Source organism: Myiozetetes cayanensis, unplaced genomic scaffold (genome assembly GCF_022539395.1).
Source record: "Myiozetetes cayanensis isolate MyiCay16 unplaced genomic scaffold, myiCay2020 scf35, whole genome shotgun sequence".
NCBI lineage: Eukaryota > Metazoa > Chordata > Aves > Passeriformes > Tyrannidae > Myiozetetes > Myiozetetes cayanensis.
Window position 1 is genome coordinate 543,712 of NW_026087577.1, and position 21,399 is coordinate 565,110.

At 60.5% G+C, this 21,399-nt stretch overlaps 2 protein-coding genes across 2 annotated transcripts; one reads left to right on the forward strand and one right to left on the reverse strand.

Annotated features, from left to right (window-relative positions):
* Nucleotides 1-1,273: 1,273 nt before the first annotated feature.
* IQGAP3 (IQ motif containing GTPase activating protein 3) lies at nt 1,274-14,535 on the reverse strand. The gene is made up of 36 exons (XM_050327827.1): nt 14,471-14,535; nt 13,950-14,106; nt 13,596-13,673; nt 13,355-13,431; nt 13,139-13,206; nt 12,785-12,898; nt 12,305-12,483; nt 11,910-11,997; nt 11,491-11,654; nt 11,206-11,293; nt 10,896-11,059; nt 10,620-10,780; nt 10,273-10,397; nt 9,921-10,084; nt 9,533-9,623; nt 9,253-9,420; nt 9,014-9,156; nt 8,454-8,497; nt 7,874-7,895; nt 7,252-7,321; nt 6,685-6,893; nt 6,273-6,425; nt 5,996-6,159; nt 5,535-5,759; nt 5,314-5,454; nt 4,764-4,848; nt 4,235-4,467; nt 4,014-4,146; nt 3,614-3,716; nt 3,312-3,456; nt 3,080-3,167; nt 2,597-2,809; nt 2,328-2,494; nt 2,070-2,171; nt 1,613-1,721; nt 1,274-1,387 (listed from the first exon to the last, which is right to left on the reverse strand). The coding sequence occupies exons 1-36, from the start codon at nt 14,533-14,535 to the stop codon at nt 1,274-1,276; spliced, it is 4,614 nt and encodes a 1,537-aa protein (XP_050183784.1).
* A 1,093-nt stretch (nt 14,536-15,628) lies between these two features.
* On the forward strand, nt 15,629-21,265 carry TTC24 (tetratricopeptide repeat domain 24). The gene is made up of 10 exons (XM_050327798.1): nt 15,629-15,818; nt 17,564-18,394; nt 18,479-18,685; nt 18,766-18,894; nt 19,037-19,158; nt 19,272-19,391; nt 19,521-19,591; nt 19,683-19,750; nt 19,866-19,998; nt 21,075-21,265. The coding sequence occupies exons 1-10, from the start codon at nt 15,629-15,631 to the stop codon at nt 21,172-21,174; spliced, it is 1,971 nt and encodes a 656-aa protein (XP_050183755.1). The 3' UTR covers nt 21,175-21,265.
* The last annotated feature ends 134 nt before the right edge of the window (nt 21,266-21,399 follow it).

The window sequence follows — 21,399 nt, forward strand, 5'->3', positions numbered from 1 at the left end:
TGAAAGACCCTGATAAGCCAGGGGAGAGGCTTGTGAGGACCACGGGGTAACAATGATCCAGAGCAATTCTGCATTTTCTAACACAACTTTATTTAGAGTAAACAAGCAGAGGCAGCACAGCAGGAATCCAGGAGGGGCAGGGATGAGGGTAAGCTCCGTTTGCAGCTTTTATGTGATAGGAGGGAAAGAAAAAGCACATAAAAACCTCACAAACAAACATCACTTTTCAAAGACAAGACAGAGCCCGAGATGGCAATGGATGAGGTACCGTCGAGCCAGCTCAAGGTTAACCCTAACCCCAGGCAGTTACTTGAGCAGTGAGGGAGATTCCAAATCCAATCCCCCCAAAATGTTCCTTTATGGGGGAGGTTTGGGACTTACTGCTCCTATGTCTGATGGAGACAGGGCTGGGAGGAGGTTGGCACTGCCACCAGCTCCCTTCCCATCCCAGGGAAGGGGCTCACATGGAGAGAAAGTGCTTTAAATGCATCCATGGACAAACTCAGTCATTATCCACATTTGAAAACTTCCCTCAAGAGAGACATCACCATCCCAGCTGAGACAGTGCCATGGGATTGCTCCACATCCAATTCCAGGCATCAATGGGGTCCAGAAAGGGGAGGTCCCTGCTCTGGTGCCCTGAGGCATCCATGGGAGAGCAGTGGCTCTGAGCCACCCTCCTGTGTACCTGTTCCCAGCCTGCCTGGAGAGCAATGAAATTCATCTTTGGAAACCAACATTCTCCTATTGCACCTCAGTTTAGTAGGGAACAGCCACAGGTGTCTTCACAAGCAATTATTGCCTCTGTGTTCTGCCCCTCTCCTACCTCCCCCCATATAAAGACTGATTCTGACATTTCTCCAGCCTTACTGTGAGGAAGAAATATATATATATATATATATAAAAATACCTTTATTACATCACTAAAAACCTGTGTAGTGTCCAAAAATCCATCGTGTCCTTGAGCAGCTGGCTGTTGGCAGCACAGGAACTAAACAGCCGAAATACCCACAAATAAAAAACAGATTTTAAAAGAAACACATGCTGCAAAAGCTTTGGCAGCTGCCTCCTCCTGTGGGGAGGTCAGCTCAGTACCGAGCTCGGGGTGCCCAGGGCTGGGGCTGAGCCAGCTGCAGATGCTCAAGCACTCTGTGTTAGGGCAGGAAAGATCCATGGCCAGCAGCAACTTCCCTACCCCGGGATCACCGACCCCAAGGTGTCTTTGGCAGGTTTTTGTCGGTCCCCCCATCCCGCCCTACCCCTCCCCACCCTGTTACTTCTTGAAGAACTTCTTGTTGAGGAGGAAAATGAGCAGGTTAACGTTGACCTTGGCCTTATCAAACATCTTCATGACTGCTACGCCCTCGTACTGCAGCTGCAGCAGGTCCTGTGGGAGAGGTGACTGTCACTGCCACCAGCCCCGTGCCCGGGAAGGAGGATCAGCTCAGAGCCGGGCTTGCAGTGGGAGATTCACGACAAGGCTGACCCCAGCTCCGGGCAGGGCTCCCCGTGGGCTCTGAGCCCCCCAAAAACTGCGGGAGGGGGGACACCACCTGCCCCCTGCACCCCCTGGCCTTGCTGAGCACCAGCAGCCCCAGGACAGGCATCCCACCTGGTAGTGCAGCTGGAAGCGCTCCATGTCGATCCCCATGAATTTGGCTTTCACCTGGAACTTGCCCGATTCCTCGCAGGGGATGATGTCGAAAATCACGTTCTTGAACCTGAGGGGGCAGAGCCACTCGCTGCCAAAAGGAGCTTCGTGGCTTTAACACAACCAAGGAGCACACCCAGCACAACCTCTCAGCACAGCAGGCAGACCCACAGCCCAAACCCCCTCTCCAAATCCCACCTGCCCCGTGTTCTCCTACACAAAATTACTTGCCCCATCCCAGAAGGACAATGCTGGCCCATGTGCACTCTCCTCATGGGTTATTTTCCTCTACCTGCCCAAGCTTTCATGGAATATCCAGAGTCAGAAGGGACCCACAAGGATCATCGAGTCCAACTCCTGGCCCTGGCACAGGACAACCCCAAGCAACAGCTCCTCCCACAGAGCCAGGCCTACGTACTGGCTGGGTGGCAGGTCCTGGATCTCCAGCAGCACCCCCTTCTCCTGCAGCCGGGCCGCCGTGTAGTGCAGCGATGGCAGCTTCTTACTCTTCCCACTGACCCTGGAAGAGGAGGAACCACGTGCTGAAAGCTCATCTCCAGCCACCTGTGTCCCTTTGGACCCCCAACGTCTCCAGGGAGTCACGACAACCAGAGAGCAATGAAAACAAATAACGGGTTCTTTTAAAAAAGCACTGATTTTTGGTGAGAAACCATACTTATTGCTGGCTGCCAGGTTGTCGAGGCAGGTCTTGATGTACTGGTTGTAATAATCGATTTGCTCCTCGTAAAACAAGGTCTTGGCATCGAGGCCGTGCAGGGTCTGCCGCAGCTTCAGCAGCTCCGCGCGGCGGTGTTGCCGGTGACGCCGCTGGTTCCGGATGTCCTGGAGTGAACAAAGCCAGGCGGGAAAGCCAATATACCTCATTTGGAGCTTTCTCAGGGGGGCTTAGAGGTGACCCCCGACTCGGTGTCCCCCCCAGCATACCTTGGCCAGCTCATCGACGAGCTCCTGGTACTGGTGGGCAGAGTCCACCAGCCCCAGGCTCTCCAAGCGCCGCAGGTTGCGGATGATCTTGCGCTTCTTCTCCTCCACGGAGAGTTGCCTGTTGGCAGCCAGGGAGCGGTGCCGCCTCAGCTGGGCGGGGGTCTGGGCATCCTGCAGCGCCCGCCGGTGCACGAGGCGGTCGTGGGCGGCTTCCTGGGGAGGAGAAGGCGCTGAGCCTGGAATGCAGCTGAAGTGGGGCGTGAGGAGATGGAGCCACCAAACCCCCTCTCTCGCACAGTTTGGTGTAGATCTCTCCTGGCCCAGGGCATGTGTTTTCTCCAAAAACCAGAGCTCTTGCTGGAGCACAGGAGCACTGGCCAAGGCTCCGAGAGGAGCAGGGCAGCTTTTTGCTGAGGGGCTTTTTTTGCCATTTCCCTGCACACTTTTTTAGCTCATGCCCAGCAGCAGCCTCACTCAACCCACCTCGTGTTCCGAGGCAGGTGTCCACAGGATTTCTGGGAGGGAATCTCCTGGCTGGGACTGGATCACATCCACCAGCATCTGCTTGGTGCTAGAGACCAGAGTGAGATGTCAGGTATCCATTCCAGACCACCACTCTGCTCACAATATTTACTTGCCTCCCAAGGGTTTCTTTGCCCCTCTAGAGTATCCCAGCCCCCAGCACAATCCCAGTGCCCATGGAGCCCATCCTCACCTCAGCAGCAAGCTCCTTGTGTCACTCTCATCACTGCTGGCCGCTGGCACCAGCTTGCCAGTGAGGGTAAGGGAGATCTCTGTTCTGCTGAGCTGAGAGAGCGCCTGCTCAGCACCACTGTCTGCCAGGCTGGCAACACTTTCCCCTGCGAGGGCAGAGAGAGCCCTGCTAGCTGTGCTGGGCTCCAAAGGGCCACTTTCCCAGGCAGAAGGAATCCAGCTCGAGCTCCGTGCAAGGCAAATTGTCCCCATGTCCACCCTCTTCCTGACAGTGTGGATGGTGGGTCCCAGAGTTTCACCTACCAACCAGGGACTGGACTGTAGGAATCTCATCAAGATCCTCCAGGAGCTCGTGCAGGGGGTCTCCATGGTGCGGCGCGATGGAGTCCTGGTGCTCGAGCAGGAGCTGGATGGGGCAAGGGATGAGTCAGTGGCAAAGGGGGATGCAAAGGAACAGGGAGTGAGGGCCCCCTTTACAGCCTTTGCACCCGAAAGGGGATGGAGACGATATGATGTTCGGGGAAGGACAAGCAGCAACAAACCTGCAGAATCTGGGTTATTTCCTTGCTTAAAAAAGAAAAAAGGGTCAGGAGGAGAGGAGTTGTGCTGGGGGTGGGAAAGAGTGTGAGGAAATGTGGCAGAAAGCCCAGGAGGTGGGAGCAGAGGAAACAGAGCTCGCTTGCTGTGAGCTTTATGCCCTTACCTTGTGTGTGTTGATGAGCTCCCCCACAGTGATGTAGATGACTGGTTTGGCCACCGCCACCATCTCTGAGTACTCGTCCACATTAAACCTCTCCTCTGGTTCAGGGACGCAGCAGGCGGCAGAGATGAACCTCCTGCAGAGAAGGACCCCTCCGGTCAACCCCAAACCCCTGCCACCGGCTCAGAGCTGCCTCCTCACCCCGATGCTGCGCTGGTGCCCACCTGAACTTGCTGTGGGTGTCCTCCAGGTACTGGTTCACCCCGCAGAGGTGGGCGTTGTCCCTGTCGAAGGCCTTGCGGGCGGCCGCGTGCTGCAGCACTTTGGCGATGGAGCCCAGGCTGCGGCGCTGCTCGGGGGGCAGGGTCGCCCCGGCCGAGATGTCCACCACGTCAAAGCCGTCAGGGGCCACCACAGCCGGGTTCATGAAGCGGTAGTAGAGCAGGTTGCCCACAATCTAGGGCATGAGACAGGCTGGGGGTTGGGGGGGCAGGCGGGCTGAGGCCTGAGGAGGGATGGCTCAGCAGGGAGGGGCGTTGCATCCTTGCACTGCCTGGTGGGAGCCTCCCGGAGGGGATGGCACCCTTGAGAAGAGCCCACCCTTGGCATTTCCCTAGTGGCTCATGGAAAATGTTGGCTTGGAGGCATTTTTAAGTCCAGAGGACTTGACTTTCTGTGAAGAAATACTGGCTCTTCACATGCAGACACAGATGAACCCCACCAAAGGGTACAGACCCCCCCAGCCCCAGATACCTTATCGATTTCCTCTGCCGGGGCCTTGGGGAATTTCTCAGTCAAGGATGCCCTCAGGATTTTGGCCATGTAGCGCATCCCATAGCTGAGGCGAGGGCAGGGAGAGGTCCATCAGCATGCAGGACCACCCTGCCCCAGCTCTACCACCCACAACTCAAGATGCAGGAAACCCCCAGCCCTGGGGACAATGCAGGAGCCCACAGGAGGGGCCAGCAGCTGCAGTATCCCTCAGCTCCCTCCTCTACCCTGCTGCCAGCCCAGGCATCCCTGAAGGAAGCCTTCATCCTCTGAGATGACCACAGCTCAGATTCTCCCTGGCAACTCCTCAACACCAGCATTAAATTGCTCAGAGTGTCACAAAGAGCCAGCCCATGGGGTGCTGCTGACATTTGGTTTCAGCTCTTGATGGCAGTGCAGTAAAACAGCCCTGCAGCACTGAAGGGGCCAAGAGGACCCCAGTCACCCAACCTCCTTTCTAAGGCCTTGCTGGAGGCACCTTTGAGCCAGCAGTGCTCCCCGGGGTGGGCACAGAAACCACAGGGATACGTACGGGATCTTGTCGACGGAAGAGGTGATGGCAGAGACAAACTTGTCCGTCATTGCCAGGAGGTTTCGGATGGAAATATCCAACCGCCTTTGGACCTCGGGGTGGCTGAGAGCCTGCTCAGGGCTGACCTCGTACGGGAGCTCGCTGTGAAGGGAAGATCCCCCATCACCATCCCAACGCTCCTCACCCCGCGGTCGGGCTGAGCCTCCTCGCCCAGGCCTGACCTCCTCTGCCCGCTCTGCGACTCAGTCTGGTTGATCCACGCCTTGTAGATGTCCACGGGGTCGGTACGGATGCCGAGGGCCTTGTCCTGCAGGACCTCCCGCACTGGGCCACCCAGAATCTGCCGCAGGGCGTTCTGCCCGCGCGTGTTGCGGTAGAAGCTGACCACCAGCCGGATCACCGTGGCGTTCCCGGTCAGGATGTCGTGCACATGGTCTACCTTGGACCTGGGGAGAGAGACAGGGTGGATGGGATGAGAGGATGGACCAGTGTGTGTGTTCTCCGAGCAGGAGGGAGTAGCCAGAGGAGATAACTGCATCCAAGATGATGCCCTTGGTTCAGCCTTTGCCCAGGCCTGTCCTCCAGCCAGGACAACCATGGACACCCACTTGACCTCCTCCTGCAGGACACCCACCTGTCCTCCCCCATGGACACCCACCTGTCCTCCCCCATGGACACCCACCTGACCTCCTCCTGCAGCGCCACTTTGAAGAGCTGGAGCAGCAGGTAAGCCTCCCGTGGGTTGGATGCGTAGTTGTAAAGCGTGAAGATTACTGACTCCATGAATTTGGTGGACTTGTTCTGGGGCATCTGGAAGATCAGCCTGGCCAAGTAGACCGGCTGTGTCTGCGGGCACAAGGGGACACCAAGCTAACCCAAACGTTGTGCAGGGTTGGGGGACCAGGTCCCTGCACTGCCTCCCTGCTGTGGGGGATGCAGCAGATCCCCACCAGCCCCACCTGCAGCAGGTAGAAGAGGTGCTGGTAGGCCTCCAGCTTCTGCCGCTTCTCCTTGCTGAGTGATTTGAGCCCCTTCTGCTTGTCTAGGGACATCATCTCTGAGAGCTGCTCCTTGTTCTTCTTGGTCAGCTTCTTGCAGTGGGAGACCACCTCCTGCAGCCACGTGGGCAGGGAGAGAAGTGCTGGGGACTGCCTGCTGACAGGCTCCAGCATTCAGACCAGCCTCTGGGAAGAGCCTGAGGCATCCCAGTGCTCCTCCACCCCTTCCCAACCCCTCCAACCACTTGAAAAGTGCAGCAGAGACAAGTGCAAGCTGCGATGCCACGGAGAGCAGGACCAGCGGGCTCGGGTACTTTGGTAGGACCACATGAGGTGTTCGAGATCCTCCCCTCGCTCCTGCCCTGCTCCCCACCTGCAGCGTGATCCTGTTCTTGACCAGCAGCCCAATCTTGATGTCCATGAGGTCCAGGTCGCTCTCCAGCTGCTGACTGGCGCGGATCCTCTTCACCACCTCCTCCTGCAGCCGCAGCACCTCCGACTCCTCCCAGAAGTCGTGCTGGCTCTGCTCCAGCAAGTGGATGAAGCGCCGGACGATGCTCAGCGGTGGGCTCCTGGCATGGACTGTGGCAAGGCACAGCAACACCGTGAATGCCAGTGGAGGGCAGAGCAGCCTCCCCCACCACAGACCCTTGGATCTCGCCCAGACACCCCACCCTCCTCCTGGAAAAAGCATCTTTCAGTACTAGGACATGGGACAGGACATGACTGCACTGCACAACAGCCTCCAGGAAGCTTTTGGGGGCAGAGGGGCAGCTCCAAGGTTGATGCCCAGGAACCACCAAGGATCTGCCGCTCCTGTCCTTGCCACAGGGACACTGGTGGCCAGCCTGCCACCACCTCCCCACCATGCAAGGGAGGAGGCAGAGCCCCCTTCCCAATTAGCCCTCGCACTTCAGAGCAGCGATGAGCAGACACTTACCCAGCATCCTGTAATCCCCACGGGCCCTGTTCGCTCGCACAAAAGCCTGGATTTTAATTACAGCTTTAATCTGCCAAGACAAACAAGGGGGTGGGGGATGTTTCCCCACGGCATCCCTGGCACACGTGGGGAGTGGAGGAGAGCTGGACAGGCATTTGGTTACCTGCTCCCACTGCTGGCACTGTGCCAAGGCCTGGGATGAGGGTCTCCACAACCAGGGAGGGATTTTGGGATCCCACCCCCTTCAGCACTTGTTCCCCTGTGCTCACTGTCTTTCAGAAGCTGCAGCAACCCCAGAGGTGCAGCTTCACTTCCTGCAGCCAATACCTCCATTTCCCCCCAAAATTTCCTCCCCCTCTAATGGGCATCTTGAATTCCCTGTTTTTTGGTGGAACTAGAGTGCTTTCTGTCTCTCCTCCCAGAGCCTGATAGTTTGGCTTCCAGATCCCCCAGGCACATTTTCCTTCCCATCTGTCCCCCTTGGCCAGGGTGCAGCAGTTCTCCCTTTAGCTGTGCCACAAGCACTCAGGGGAAGGAGATCCAGCCATGGGCTCCTGATCATTCCCCTCCATCCCCACCAACACATTCCCAGGAGCTGTTTCACTCCCATCCCCTCACTCACGTTCTGCCTGAAGTAGCGCAGCCTCTCCTGGTACTTCCTCCGAGCCTGCCACATCCTCACACCCGCCTGGATCTGGAAGAGATGTTCAAATAATCAGATTCTGCAAGGACTCACTTGGCCAAAGCGAGTGGGTGGAGAGGGGGGAAGCTGTGAGGATTTCCAGAGGTTCAGATTGGATACTAGGGAAAATTTCTTCATGGCACAGGCTGCCCGGGGCAATGGTGAAGTCACCATCTCTGTAGGAATTTAACAGACGTGTGGCACATGGGGACATGGGTTAGTGGTGGCCTTGGCAGTGCTGGGTGAACAGTTGGACTCAGTGATCTTCAAGAGCTTTTCCAAGCTCAACGAGTCCATAATTCTATGCAATGATTTTTGCAAGATGTTCTCCCTTATCCCTCTCACTCTGCCCTGGCCCAGCTGCCATATCCCCCCCAGCTCATCTGCACTGGGCAGGGGGTCAATGCCACACTTGCAGCCGAGCAAGAGGGCGGCAACGCCCAGTGAGGGAGCAAAAGCTGAAGGAAGAGTCTTCCCAACCTTGATTGCAGCCTCTGTGTTGGCTCGCAGGTAGCGCAGCCTCTCCAGGTAAGCTCTGCGCTGCTTGTACCCCCTCCAACAAGCCTGGGCACAAGAGAAGACACCAGCTAGAGAGACCTGCATGAGGTCACCGTGACTCCCAGCTGGCAGCACACAAGGCATGATGACAACACAGCACAGGAAAAGAAGAAACCAGCAGCCAGAGAGAAACAAGCCCCACACCAACCCCTGCAGCGCCTCAGGGGGCCCCAGCAGTGAAATGGCAGAGGTCGCTGGACGCGCCAGAGGACGCTGTGAGCAGCTGCCCGTGTTTGTGTCCCCGAGCACAGGGGTGGGACGGGTTCTGGCTGCATCACCTGGATCCTGACGGCAGCCGGCTGCTGCTCCCGCAGGATGCGCCGCCGTGCCGCGAACTCCCGGCGGACAAGGAAGCCCCGGAGCCGAGCCTGCAGCCTCACCACGAGGGAGGTGTTGGCCGCCCACAGGCGCTGCCGGTCGTGCGCTGCCGTCACTCGGGTGATGACCGACTGTGAGGACACGAGGCACCTGCTCAGCCCCAGCCACGCCGCCAGTGCCCACCCAGCCCCGTCCCGCCTGTACCTGGATCTCCTCCCGGCTCAGGTGTGTGGTGTTGAGGCCGCCGTCGCGTGGGCGCTGCCAGCTGCCCTCGAAGGTCTTCAGGCTCAGGTAGAACTCAGCACCGTCTGGCAGCCTGTGCCGGACCCAGCACAGCTTCTCACTCCCTGCACGCCGGGACACACAGGAACTGCTGGGTGGTGCTGCTCCCCTGGAACACCTCGGGTGGTGGGGGGGCAGTTCTGCAGCTCCCAAGGTTTTACCTGCTGGTCTCTTGGTGGCCATCAGAGCCGCCAGTTGCTCCTGGTAGGCACCGGCACAGGCGCTCACCACACCACACAGGGCCACGTCGGGGTTGCGCAGCACCCGCAGTGTCTGTGTCGCCTTCCCTTCCTTGATGGCCTGGTTGATGGCAGCAATGCCCAGAGCCACTGAGGGAACAGGGGGGACTCACGTCAGCCCCTTGTCATCCTCTGACCCCCACAGCAGCACCCCAGCCCACAGGGGCACAGCACACAGAGCCTGTGAGGGCAGAGCACTCACTCCTTCTGGCTGCCACTGTGTCCTGGTTAGCCTGGTAGACCCCTTCCTGGATCTCTTCCCACCAAAGCACAGCTCCATCATCCCCTGTGGCCTGTGGGATGGAAGAGTTGGGCACAGGGGGAAATGGAGTCTTAACAAGCTGGGCAGCCCTATCTTGAGCACCTTCTGCTTTGCAGGGTGCTGCACTGCTGGGGTGGGGGGTACTTCACAGCCTTGGGGGATGCCATGCTACCAAGTTGGGGTACCCTGCATCCAGGGGGGAATGCCATGCAGTCAGTGGGGTACCCCACAGCCAGGGGGATTCCTTGCAGTCAGTGGGGTACCCCACAGCCAGGGGGGATGCCATGCTTCCATGGAGGCACTGCGCTGCTGATGACCCCCACCCCACCTGGGCTTTCTGCCTCCGAGCCCGGGACAGGACGTGGTGGTAGCGCTGGGCGCTTGGGAGGGCCATGTCGGGCAGGTTGGCCTCCAGCAGCAGCAGCGCCGCCAGCGTCTTCTCGGGGTCCGCCTGTAGCAGCGCCTCGTTGACCAGCCGGACCGCCTGCACTCCTGTGTGGGAGGGAAGGGACGTGCTGCTCAACCCCCACCACTGTGTTCCAGGCACCCAAGGGAGTCACAGCCCAGGCTGGTGAGAGGTTCTCTGGTGTCTCATTGGGGCTGGAGTCCCAGTGCAACCTCCCTCCCGGGATGTCTGCAGAACCCCCTGCACGCCCAAACTCCATGTGTGCAGGACTCACTGTCATTTTCATCCTGCACCGATGAATTGGTGCTGTTCACACTGTCCTGAATGTCATTCCAGCTCAGGAATTCAGCTCCCGCTTCCCTAGATTGGCCTTTCAGCTGCTGCAAGTCCTCAAAGTACCTGAAGGAGAGACGCAGGGCAATGGCTTGGTGCATTCCAAGCAGGGTTCAGTGCATTCCGAGCAGGATGGCGCCTGCCAGCTGCCTGGCTCTTCAGAGGGGAAAGGCAAGGCACAGGGCAGGAGGCTGCTGGAACAAACCCACAAAAAGCACAGGCCGCCTGACCGTCCCCTCCCACTGGATTCCTCCACACTGACCCCAAACACAGAGCCTGTCTCCTCACCTCTGTGCATTTGCATCCTCAACTCCCGAGAGGCCCAGGGCAGGGCTGACCAGGCTGCTCCAGAGCCCGTCAGGATCCCTGGCATCCAGGGCTTGGTTGACCAGCGCCACGGCCGAGAGCATCTCCACAGCCACGAACAGCTCCTCCTGCGCCAGCTCACCCTGCTCGGGGCAGACGGAGGCACTGATCCCTCACAACCCCCTCCTCCAGCCCAGCACCCCCAGGCGCAGGGCAAGCACCAATCCTCCTCATCTCCCGTCCCTGGGGGTCTCTCACCTGTGGGTGCTGGCGCTGCAGCAGGGCCAGCTGGTGCTGGTACAGGGGGGCAGCCAAGGGGTGCACATCGGGCAGCTGCGCCGCAGGGTCCCTGAGTGCTTCCACGGTTTCAGCCGGCATCCCTCGGCGGATGGCGGCGTTGATCCGGCTGACAGCCAGCAGCACTGAGGGAGAGCAGGGGAGATGGCACAGGGGGGCTGCAGGAGGGGGCTGTGCCTGGTGTCCCTTTGGCCAGGCTGCTGGCAGGGGCACCAGCTGCAGGGCATTCACAGGGCAGCACCGCCAGCACCGTGTCCCCATAGGCACTCACTGGCTCGCTCCTCCTCGCCCCTCCTGTTGGCCGTGAGGATCCCTGCCTGCACCTCCTCCTGGTCCAGCAGCTCCAGGTAGCCCAGGTCCTGCAGTGGGCAGAGATGGGTGTTGGGTCTCACACCTCGTCCTGCTCACACCGATGGAGGAGCTGTGCTCAGACCCTGTAGGGATCTGCCAACCCACAGAGCAACCCCCGTCCAGGGGACTCCCCCTCCTCCTCGGGACCACAGGGGTGCACCCCCAGCACAGGTACCCCACACCACAGGCTCCTGCCAGCACCTACCAGTGCCTTCTGCTCCCGGTCCACGCTGAGCTGCTCCAAGTAGAGCTGGAGGTTGTCGCGCTGGAGGCAGCGCAGGGCCAGGACGGGGTCCTGCAGCGCCTGGTGCAGTGCTGGCACATCCTGTCTCTGCAGGGCATCGTCCACCTCCTCCAGAGCCCCGTGCACTACAAGACCAGTTCATCCCAGAAGTGAGCAGGTAAATCATCCCACAGCTCCAGGGAGCAAAGGCAGCTATGGCTGAAGCCTGAATACCTATCATTTTAATTTCTCCTTGGAAATGCACATCCAGCCCTGACCCCTGATGGGTCTGCATCACTCCTTCCTGCTGTGCCCATCACTCTCCTCATGCCCTGGGTTTTCATGGTCCCAGGATAAGCCCTAGAGCCCCCCCCCCAGAGGAAAGCCCCAGCTTCCCTCACCATTCACTTTGTTGATGTTCCCTTGGATTTCAGCCTGGGTCAGACACCGGTCGTAGACATCTTCTCCCTCGGGGATCACCTGCAGATACTGGAGAGGGACTCCTCGCCCTGAGCTTTCCTCCCAAGCTCACCCCGCAGCACACAGTAGGGTCCCTTGCAGATGCCTGGGCTCTGGGTTTCCCAATCCCGAGCCCTGGTGATCAACCAGGCCCCCAAAGAAGAATCATCTCCCCCATCTCCTGCTCGGCACAAGGGCTCCCAGGCTGTTTCACCCAGCAATCACTGGACAGTCTGTGGCTGAGGGACCCCTCCAGCTGGAAGCACTCACCAGCCCATCAGCAAAGGGGCTGCTCCTCTCCCAGCTGCTCCCCTGGAGCCTCCCATGCCCTCCTCACCCTGTTCCTGGCATTGCTGCCCTTCTCCAGCTTAGCCTGGTGCAGCAGCTCCTGGTAGGCGCCGGCCAGCCCCTGGCGCAGGTCCCGCAGCATCGCGCTGGGGTTGCGGAGGGTCTCCATCGTCTGGGCCACCACCCCCCGATCCACCGCCTCGTTGATCGCCAGCACCGCGGCGTGGACTGCAGGGGGGTCAGATGGGACATGGAGGGGTGAGAACCACCAAAGAGTGAGCTGCAGTCTCCAGAACCCGGCAAGTCTCAGAGTCTCGCAGCAAGAGCGGGGAATGCAGGACCCCCAGTGGGGAAGGGGCCGTGCCATCCCTTGCAGCCACGTGTGGGGCTGAAGGAGAGCAAACAGCTGCCTTCGCTGCATCCTAGACCACCGTCACCTCCCAGAGCACCACCTCCTGAGTCTGCTGGCCCCAGACCTGGTATCCAGGGGCTGATTGCCCAGCCCTGCTCCCCACCAGGCACCCATCACCTGCTGCTTCATCCACGGAGAGCTCGTTGGCCAAAATGCCGCCGATCTTGCTGAAGGCAGGCAGCTGCAGCCCGTACTTCTCCAGCTCCCGCTTCATGTTGTTGATCTCCTCCTCTGGAGTAGAGCACAGAGACAGCACTGGAGCGGGGGCAGCCAGCAGAGCCCCCATTCCCCTCCCAAACCAGAGGGGATCAGAAAATCCCCACACTGGGGTGAGCATCCTTGCGGCAGCTTTGGCAAAGCTCGCCCAAAATCTTCACTCCTCACATCCCTCCTGCCACAGGATCCCAAAACATCAATGGCAAACCCCTCCTCGCCGGCCCCGAGCCCAGGTCTCCCCACACAGCAGCATACCTGTGAAGTTCACTTTGCCATACAGGTCCTGGATCTGAGGAGCCAGCCCCAGCTTGAAGAGATACAAGCTGAAAGACAGACTATGACTGTAACATCACCTGCTTCTCCCTCCTGAGCTCCTGTGGCAGACGAGGCTGGTGGGTGACGCCACCAAAGGGCTCATGAGCACAAACATGAGTGGCTCCTGAGCGGTGACAGCCAGGCCAGGCCACCCACCTGAGTGCATGGATGCAGTAGACCACCCGGGGCATGTTCTTCTTGTCATAGATGTCGGTGGTCTCCGGGTGGAAGATCTGCCAGAAGAACAAGAGATAGCTCAGGTGGGGATGGCATCAAGACAGTCCCTTGGTGTCAAAGGGTGGGGGGCAGAGATAAAGACCCCCTGCCACACCAGTGCTCCCCACATAGCAGAGGCCAGTGTGTCCCGTGGCCAGGGAGAGCAGAGGGGGGACATTACCGAGGGAAGCCCCACATGGCTCATGGCATCACGCCAGTAGTTGATGTTATCCGTGTGCCGAAAGTGAAGCCCAGCTGCCTGGAAAAGAGGAGCTAGAGTCAGGCTGAACTTCACCTCCTCCCATCTCCGGGGTCCCCCACCAAACCCACCCAGCCAGGGCGAGCAGTTGAAGTCAGAGGCAACGCCTGTGAACCCCCAGGGCAGCACAGTTCATGGACCACACCGCAGCCATTCACTACGAAATTGTCCCCCAGTGAGTGCTGTTGGCTGGGCCCTCCTTGCTCTGCACTCACCAGTGACAGGGAGGTTTGGAGGCACACCCTAAGGAACACATCCCTGGTGTCACAGCCTTACCTTGTACCGCGCCTGCTCACGGTCGTAGATCTTCTTCAACGGGACCACAGTGGGGGCGAAGCAGTGGCCCAGCTTGGCCAGGAGGACCCCATTGCGCAGGGTCTCCTCCAGCTCGGTGGGGGGAGGCAGCCCCTCACCCAGGCAGGCCTCCATCCAGCTGGCAGGGCAAAGATGGGGCGCGTCACAGACCCCAGCACCCCACCAGGCAGGAAAGTCACCCAAAGGAGACCCCCCAAGACCCCCTCCCCATAAACCCCCACAGGGTGCTGGCAGGGGATGTCGGCCCCCAAGCCCTTTGCCACCATGTGGTTCTCAGTTTGGGTGCTCAGCTGAGAGCCTCCCCCCAAAAACCACCCCCAAAACCATCTTCGAGGGCCACAAAGCCACAGGGTCTGGGCAGGATTCTGCAGCATTATCGCCACCCCCCCGCAACCCAGACCCCCCTGCCCTCATTCCCTCCCCTCTGCACCCCTTTTCCCCCACAAATCTGAGCTCGAGGGTCTCCCCAGGTGCAGCCCCACCGCTTGGCTTCCTCCAGGTGACACAGGTACTGATAGGCAACGTTCTGCCTCCTCTGCTCGTCCATCTCGGCCGCAGTCAGGCGCTCACCTGGGCAGTGATGGGGGCCCCGTCAGAGCCCTCTGCTCGGGGGGGGGCTTTTGGAAGCCCCCATGGCCACCCAGACTAAATCTGGGAAAGGGAGGCAGGCTTTTGGCACAGCAGCCTCCCAGAGCCACATGGGGGAGGCACCAGCATGACGCTGACACCAGCCAGGCCCTTCAGGCGGTTGGAGGAAGTTTCCAACTTCCTTTTTTCCCAAATAACGGCCACAGCTGGCACCCAGAGCTGGCACCAGGGAGTGGGGGCCCAGAGCCAGCACTCAGGGGGACACAGCTGCAGGTTTGGGATCCTTTGGCACTGCTGGTGCTGGAAGAACCCACGACTGGAGGGCTGCCCACCACCAAAACACTCCTCAAAACACGTCCTCCTGTTTGTCCCCAGGTGCCTGGGACCCTACGCACTACTGCCCCTCCTCTACCCACACCCTCAGACCTGCCTATTCCCCCATCCCTCTGCATCCCCAGACCTACCAGACCCAACATCCCCTTCTCCCCCCAGACCTGCTTACACCCGCAGACCTCCCTGCGCCCTGAGATCCCCCTGCAGCCCCACACCTACCTGTCCCCCCAGATCCCCCTGCACGCCAAGACCTGCCTGCTCCCTTCATCCCCCCCATACTCCCGGACCTCCCTGTCCACTCCCCGGCTCCTCCAGACTTACTCGTTCCCCCAGATCCCCCTAAACCTCTTGACCCACCTGTCCCCCCAGATCCCCCTGCACGCCAAGACCTGCCTGCTCCCTTCTTCCTCCACCCCTATCCCCGGTCCTCCCTGTCCAACTCCCGGCTCCCCCAGACCCACCTGTCCTCCCAGATCCCCTGCACCCCCAGACCCACCTGTCCTCCCAGATCCCCCTGAACCTCTAGACCTACCTGTCCCTCCAGATCCCCTGCACCCCCAGAGTTACCTGTCCCCCAAGATCCCCCTGCACGCAAGACCTGCCTGCTCCCTTCATCCCCCCATACCCCCGGCCCTCCCTGTCCACCCCCCGGCTCCCCCAGATTCACCCGCCCGCCATCTCCCTGCACCCCCAGACCTGCCTGTCCCCCCGCGCCCCCCATGGCCTCTCCTGCCCCCGGCAGTCCCCCCTTGCCGGTGTTGGTCACTCACAGCGCCCGGTCCCAGTCCCCTCCATGGCCGCGGTGGCAGCGGAGGCTCCACCCGCGGTTTGAATCTCCCGCCGCCCACGTGGCCCCGCGCGGGGGCCGCCGGGCCGCGCTCCGGCACCGGCACCGGGACGGGGGCGCCCGTGGGTGCGGGGAGTGGCACAAAACAGCGTGCGTGGGGACACCCGAGGGGAGAGGGGGAGCCCGTGGGTGCGGGGGGGTGGCACACACCGGGATGCAGCGGTCGCCTGTGGGTTCCGGGGGGTGGCACACACCGGGGGGCGGGAGGACCCCGTGGGTTCAGGGGTTAGGAAAGAACCGGGATGCAGCGGGAACCGGTGGGTGAAGGTCCAAGCAGGGGCTGCTGGGGGACCCCAGCCCGGGCTGTGCCCAGGGGCTAAGGCTGTGGCAGGCCCAGGCTGCCAGCCCTGCGGTTCGCTGTGCCCTCGCTGCTCTGCAGCTGTCCGTCAACCTGCGCCAAAGCACAGACCTGCCCTGCCACGAACCCAACCCCCAGGCCTGCCATGAGCTGCCGAGACAGTGAGGGGCCGGTTGTGCCACGCCTGGCGTGGCTGTGTCATCCGCTATGCCCGTGTCCTGTCCGTCCTGCGGTGGTGCCGCCCAGCACAAAGCCGTGCCCTCCATCGTGCGGTTGTAGGATCCGTCGGTCCTGGTTCTGGCTGGGATGGAGCTGAAATGCTCTTCTCAGTAGCTGGCACGGTGCTGTGTTTTGGATTCAGAATGAGAATAATGTTGATAACGACGATGTTTTGGTTTTTGGTAAATTGTGTTTCTCCTAAGTCAAGGGCCTTTTGGGTTTTTTGTGCCTCGTGCTCTGCCAGTGAGAAGGTTCACAAAAGAAACTGGGAGGGGGCATAGCCCAGACAGGTGACCCAAACTGGCCAAAGGGATATTCCACACCATAGACCATCATGCCCAGTATATAAACTGGGGGAATTATCTGGGAGGGGCTGATCTGGGTTTGGGAAGGGAGTCTGGCATCAGTCAGCAGGTGTATTCTGCATCACTTGGGGGCTTTTTCTTTCCCTTTTTTTAAATCATTATTATTAGTACTTACCATTATTATTGTATTTTACTTTGTTTTCAATTATTAAACCTTTCTCATCTCAACCTACAAGTTTCACTTTTGATTCTCTGCCCCATTCCATGAGGTTGGGAGGGCAAAAAAGGGGGATTGAGCGAGTGGCTGTGTGGTGCCTAATCTCCATCTGGGCTTAAACCACAACTGTCACCCAGGTTGTGCAGCCCATCCATCACAGGTCCCACACCGGTGCTGCTGCACGGAGTTGCCATGGCGCTGCACACCGTGCTGGTGACAGGGGTGAAACCAGAGCCAGCGGGGCCATTGCAGGATGTGCTTCCCCGGGAGCTTTGTCCCAGCCTGTGCCAGCTCCTGCCACACTCCTACCGCTCAGAACCCGGCTGTGCTGCAGCGCCAGGCGCCAGCGTCCATCACTGGGGGGCTGTGACCTGCTGAGGCAGCTTTCCAGGAAGCCCAAGCGGAGAGACCCCTTGGACCCCCTCCATCCACCCCCATCAGAGAGCTGTGACTTGCAGCAGCGCCGGCGGGGATGCCCGGGCCCTCCCCTCCCTGCTCTGAGCACCCTTCTCGCCTGAAGAGCAAACAGTAAGTGCGTGCAAATGGTTATCCTGCCTCCCAAAAAGGCGCCCCGGGAACTTTCCACCCCATGCTGCGGCATCTCCCCTGCTCCCCCAGAGCGACCTCTCTCACCTCAGGTGGCCACCAATGTTTGCAGGGTCCTCCGTGGAAAGGCCTTTTTCCCCCCTGAAATTTTTAACTCTGCTCATTTGAATCCCTGGCAGGATCGTGCCAGCTCGGCTGCCAGAGCTTCTGCCTCTCTTGCAGGCAGGTCACTGCCCCTGCCCATGGCTTCAGAGGAGGCTGCTGACCCGGGATTGCAACCCACCACCCCTGACAACCCCGTCCTCCCCTCCACCACCACCACCCCTGCAGCCCCTGCAGCCTCCACAGCCCCCACCAACCCTCCCAGCTGCAAGAAGAGCCAGAAGAAAAAGAAGGAGAAGGCCGAGGCCAGGGGAGATGCCCAGGAGGGAGGTGACGAGGCAGTGGGGCGGGTGGCTGCAATTGAGGGGCTCACACAAGCCGGGCACCGGGCGCTGGCACTGGGTGCTGGGCAGGAGGCAGTGGGGTGCTTCAGGAAGGCCCTGCTCCTCTCCAGGGACACGGTGAGCCCTCAGCTCCGCAGGGCCTGTGCCTTCAACCTGGGGGCTGCCTACGTGGAGACTGGGAAGCCCAGAAAGGCCCTTCAGTTCCTCCTGCAGTCCCAGCCCTCGGAGAGGGAGGACGGGGAGCACCCGGGGGACCTTTATTTCAACGCTGGGGCAGCTCGGGAAGGGCTTCAGGACTTTCCCAAGGCTTGTTTTGGCAAAGCCAGCGGCCACAACGGCGTGTCGCAGGCTGGCGGCCGAGCAGGGACCCACGTGCAGATGGGCTGCTGCTACCTGGGGATGCGGGAGCCGGCACGAGCCGCGCGGTGCTTCCTGGATGCGGCGCGGACCTACAGGGCGGCGGAGAGCCCCGAGGCGGCGGCGGTGGCTCTGAGCAGGGCGAGTGGCTCCATGCTGCAGAGCCGGCGGTTCCGGGCAGCGGAGATCGCAGGGGTCCTCGCCCAGTGCCGCTCGCTCTGTGAGGCCATCCCCGACCCGGCCCTGCGAGGTAACGCTGTGCTGCACCCTTTGCTCTCGAGGGTCCAGGGGTGGGGGGGCAGCTCCCGCACCCGCTTTTCCTCTGCGCCCCCAGGGAAACTCTACAACGACATCGGCCTGGGCTACTCCCAGCTCCACATCTTCTCCCTGGCTGCTGAGAGCTTCGAGCGGGCCCTCGGGCTCTGCGGGGTGGACCGGCAGCGGGAGGCTGCGCTGCTGCAGAACCTGGGCGCTGCCCACAACGCGCTGCGCGGTTTTGGCACGGCGCTGGGCTGGCACCGGCGCGCGGCCGCGCTGCACGGTAGGTTACACCGCTGCCGCCGGCTCTTGGCTTTGCTGGGTGTGCCGGCTGGGGATGGAGCCCCTTGTCCCCAATTCCAGGCGCCCTGGGGAACCGGAGGGCGCAGGGGCAGTGCTTTGGGAATCTGGCCTACGCCTGCAGCCGGCTCGGGAACCATGAGGCTGCCGTGGAGAACTACCTGCATGCCCTGCAAGCCTTCCGGGACTCAGGTGAGGGGAGGCACAGGCAACCACCCCCACCCCGGGGGGGTCTGCAGCATCCAGGTGCTGAGTGGACCCAAGCTGGGTGATGCTCCCTGCCCAGGACCTCGACTGCATCGTGCTGGGACTGACGCTGCCCTTTGCTTCCCAGGGGACATGCAGGGGCAGTGGCAAGCATGTGAGGGGCTGGGCACAGCCTACTTTCACCTGGGAGACCCCCAGAAAGCCATCGGGCACTACCAGGAGGCCCTGACTTTGCTTTCCCACTGTCAGGTAAGACCCACTGGGGAACCTCCAGGGCCAGACTCTGCTGTGCATCACGGGTGCCCCAGCCCTGGGGACAGACCCACTTGGCCCATCATCCATGTAGGCTCTGTCCACCACAGGATACCCCCAGAGCTGCCCGAGAGAGGGTTGTGCACAAGCTCACGGATGCCATCCAGCACCGGCTCTGCCTGGGTGGCTGCCTCTCCCACCGTGGGGGCCGGGTGCCCACCCCAGCTCCGGTGAGCATCACCCGGGGCGTGGGACACAGGCAGGCTGGGACCCCAGTAGGGGTTGGTGGCAAGAGGTGCCCAGGTTTGGTGGGCAGAGGGACACACATGTGAGCCCCAACCATCCCTCCATCCCAGCAGGAGCTCAGCCAGCTGCGGTTTTGCTCCATGCTGCCCCAGGCCAGCAGGACACGGCTCCAGGGGAGTGAGGTGTGAGTAGCAAAGCTGCTGTCCTCTCCCTCCTTCCTCTGGGATGAATTCCCAGCATCACCCAGGAGACAAACCTTCCTTCCTTCACTCCAGGTCTTTTGGAGGGGAAACCCAGGACCAGCTTTACGTGTGTGTGCCAGGAGCACATCCCAGGCATTCAGGTGAGAGGGTTAGACCTAAATGCAGGATTGAGCCATCCAGGAGATTCCTGCTGAAGCTGAGGCTTCAACACAGTCTGACACTCTGCTCTTGCCTGTTTGTCCTTCCTCCCCGGAGGCAGAGGAGTGGCCCTGACTGATGCCCTTGCACTGGAGCCCCAGAACCCACACGGCACCCTGGGCACTTCTGGGGAGGATGAGGGTGGTCCCAGCGTGGCTCCAGGGTGTCTGAGTCAGCCCCAGGCTAACAGGTAGGTGGGCGAGGGGGAGTCACCCCAGTACAGCCCCTGCAACAGATGTAGCACAATGAGTGGTGTCTCTCCAGAGAAGCTCCTGGTTAATGAGGAAAATTGAGAGGTTTTTAAAGATATGTAATTCCGGGGAGTGGGTTTGGGGTACTTCCAGCTGGAACCTGGGGAGGGCTCGGTCATGAGGTGATGGGGGAAGTTTGTCATGCAGATGCTCTCTGTCACCTCCACATGAGCTTCACTTCTCTGCCAGTAACGGGACCACCCCCCTGTGCCTGGCCCCACCACCCCACAGAGGCCTCCAGCCCTGTAAGTACAGAACACCACTGGAGTGTCACTTCCCTGGAGAGCCCAGGGCTGCAGGTCTCACAGTGTGTTCCACAGGGCATCCTGACCACCAAACCCTCCAGCCAAGGCCTCTGGAGCAGTAGGTGATGCCCTGGGGAAGTGAAAAAGGGAGCAGACAGGAGGTTTGGGCTCCAGGGTGTCCTCTGAGAGGAGGGTTCAGGGGTGGAGACCCCCAGCAGGGCTTGGGACACCCCTGATCCTTGCAAGGGACAAGTCCCCAAACCAAAAATCACAAGGCCTGGGGATTTTGACACCTTGTAGCCAACATCAACCCCCGCCCTGTGGATGGGGCAGTAGGTCTGAGGGTGGTTTCCAGCCCCCATATGAACCTCCTGCCCACTACTGCCTTCCAGTGCCTAAAGGGGCTTCAGGACAAATGGAGAGGGACTCTGGACAAGGGCCTGGAGTGACAGGACAAGGGGGAATGGCTTCCCACTGCCAGAGAGCAGGGTTAGATGGGATTTTGGGAAGAAATTCTTGGCTGTGAGGGTGGCAACGTGTGCCACAGAGAAGCTGTGGCTGCCCTGGATCCTTGGAAGTGTTCCAGGCCAGGTTGGACAGGGCTTGGAACAACCTGGTCTAGTGGAAGGTGTCCCTGCTCATGATAGGAGGGTTTGGGACAAGATAGGATTTAAGGTCCCTCCTCACCCAAAGCAGTCCGTGACTCCATAACTCCATTTTGCATCCCTATGGACACCCTCACAACCTGTGATGCCTCCGTGGTCTTGCAGCCCTGGCGATGACCCCACTGCCACTGCCACCAGCTGCTGGCCCCACCGGGAACCCCCCAGAAGGACCAGGACACTGTCCCTCGTTTGCAGCCTCGTGTGACCAGCAGGACACATCAGAGATGCTGTTTCTCGGGAGGGGCCTGGACAGCCCCAAGCTGGAGTGGGGTGTGGGTGCCCATTGAGCCAACACGGTTTTGACCCCGCTCTGTTTCCACCATCCTTTCCATGCCAGGGTTTGGGGGGGGATGAAGGGACTGGAGGGACCGCGGGGTCCTGACGGGACTGGAGGAGGAGGAGGGGGCTGGATGGACCGCGGGGTCCTGAC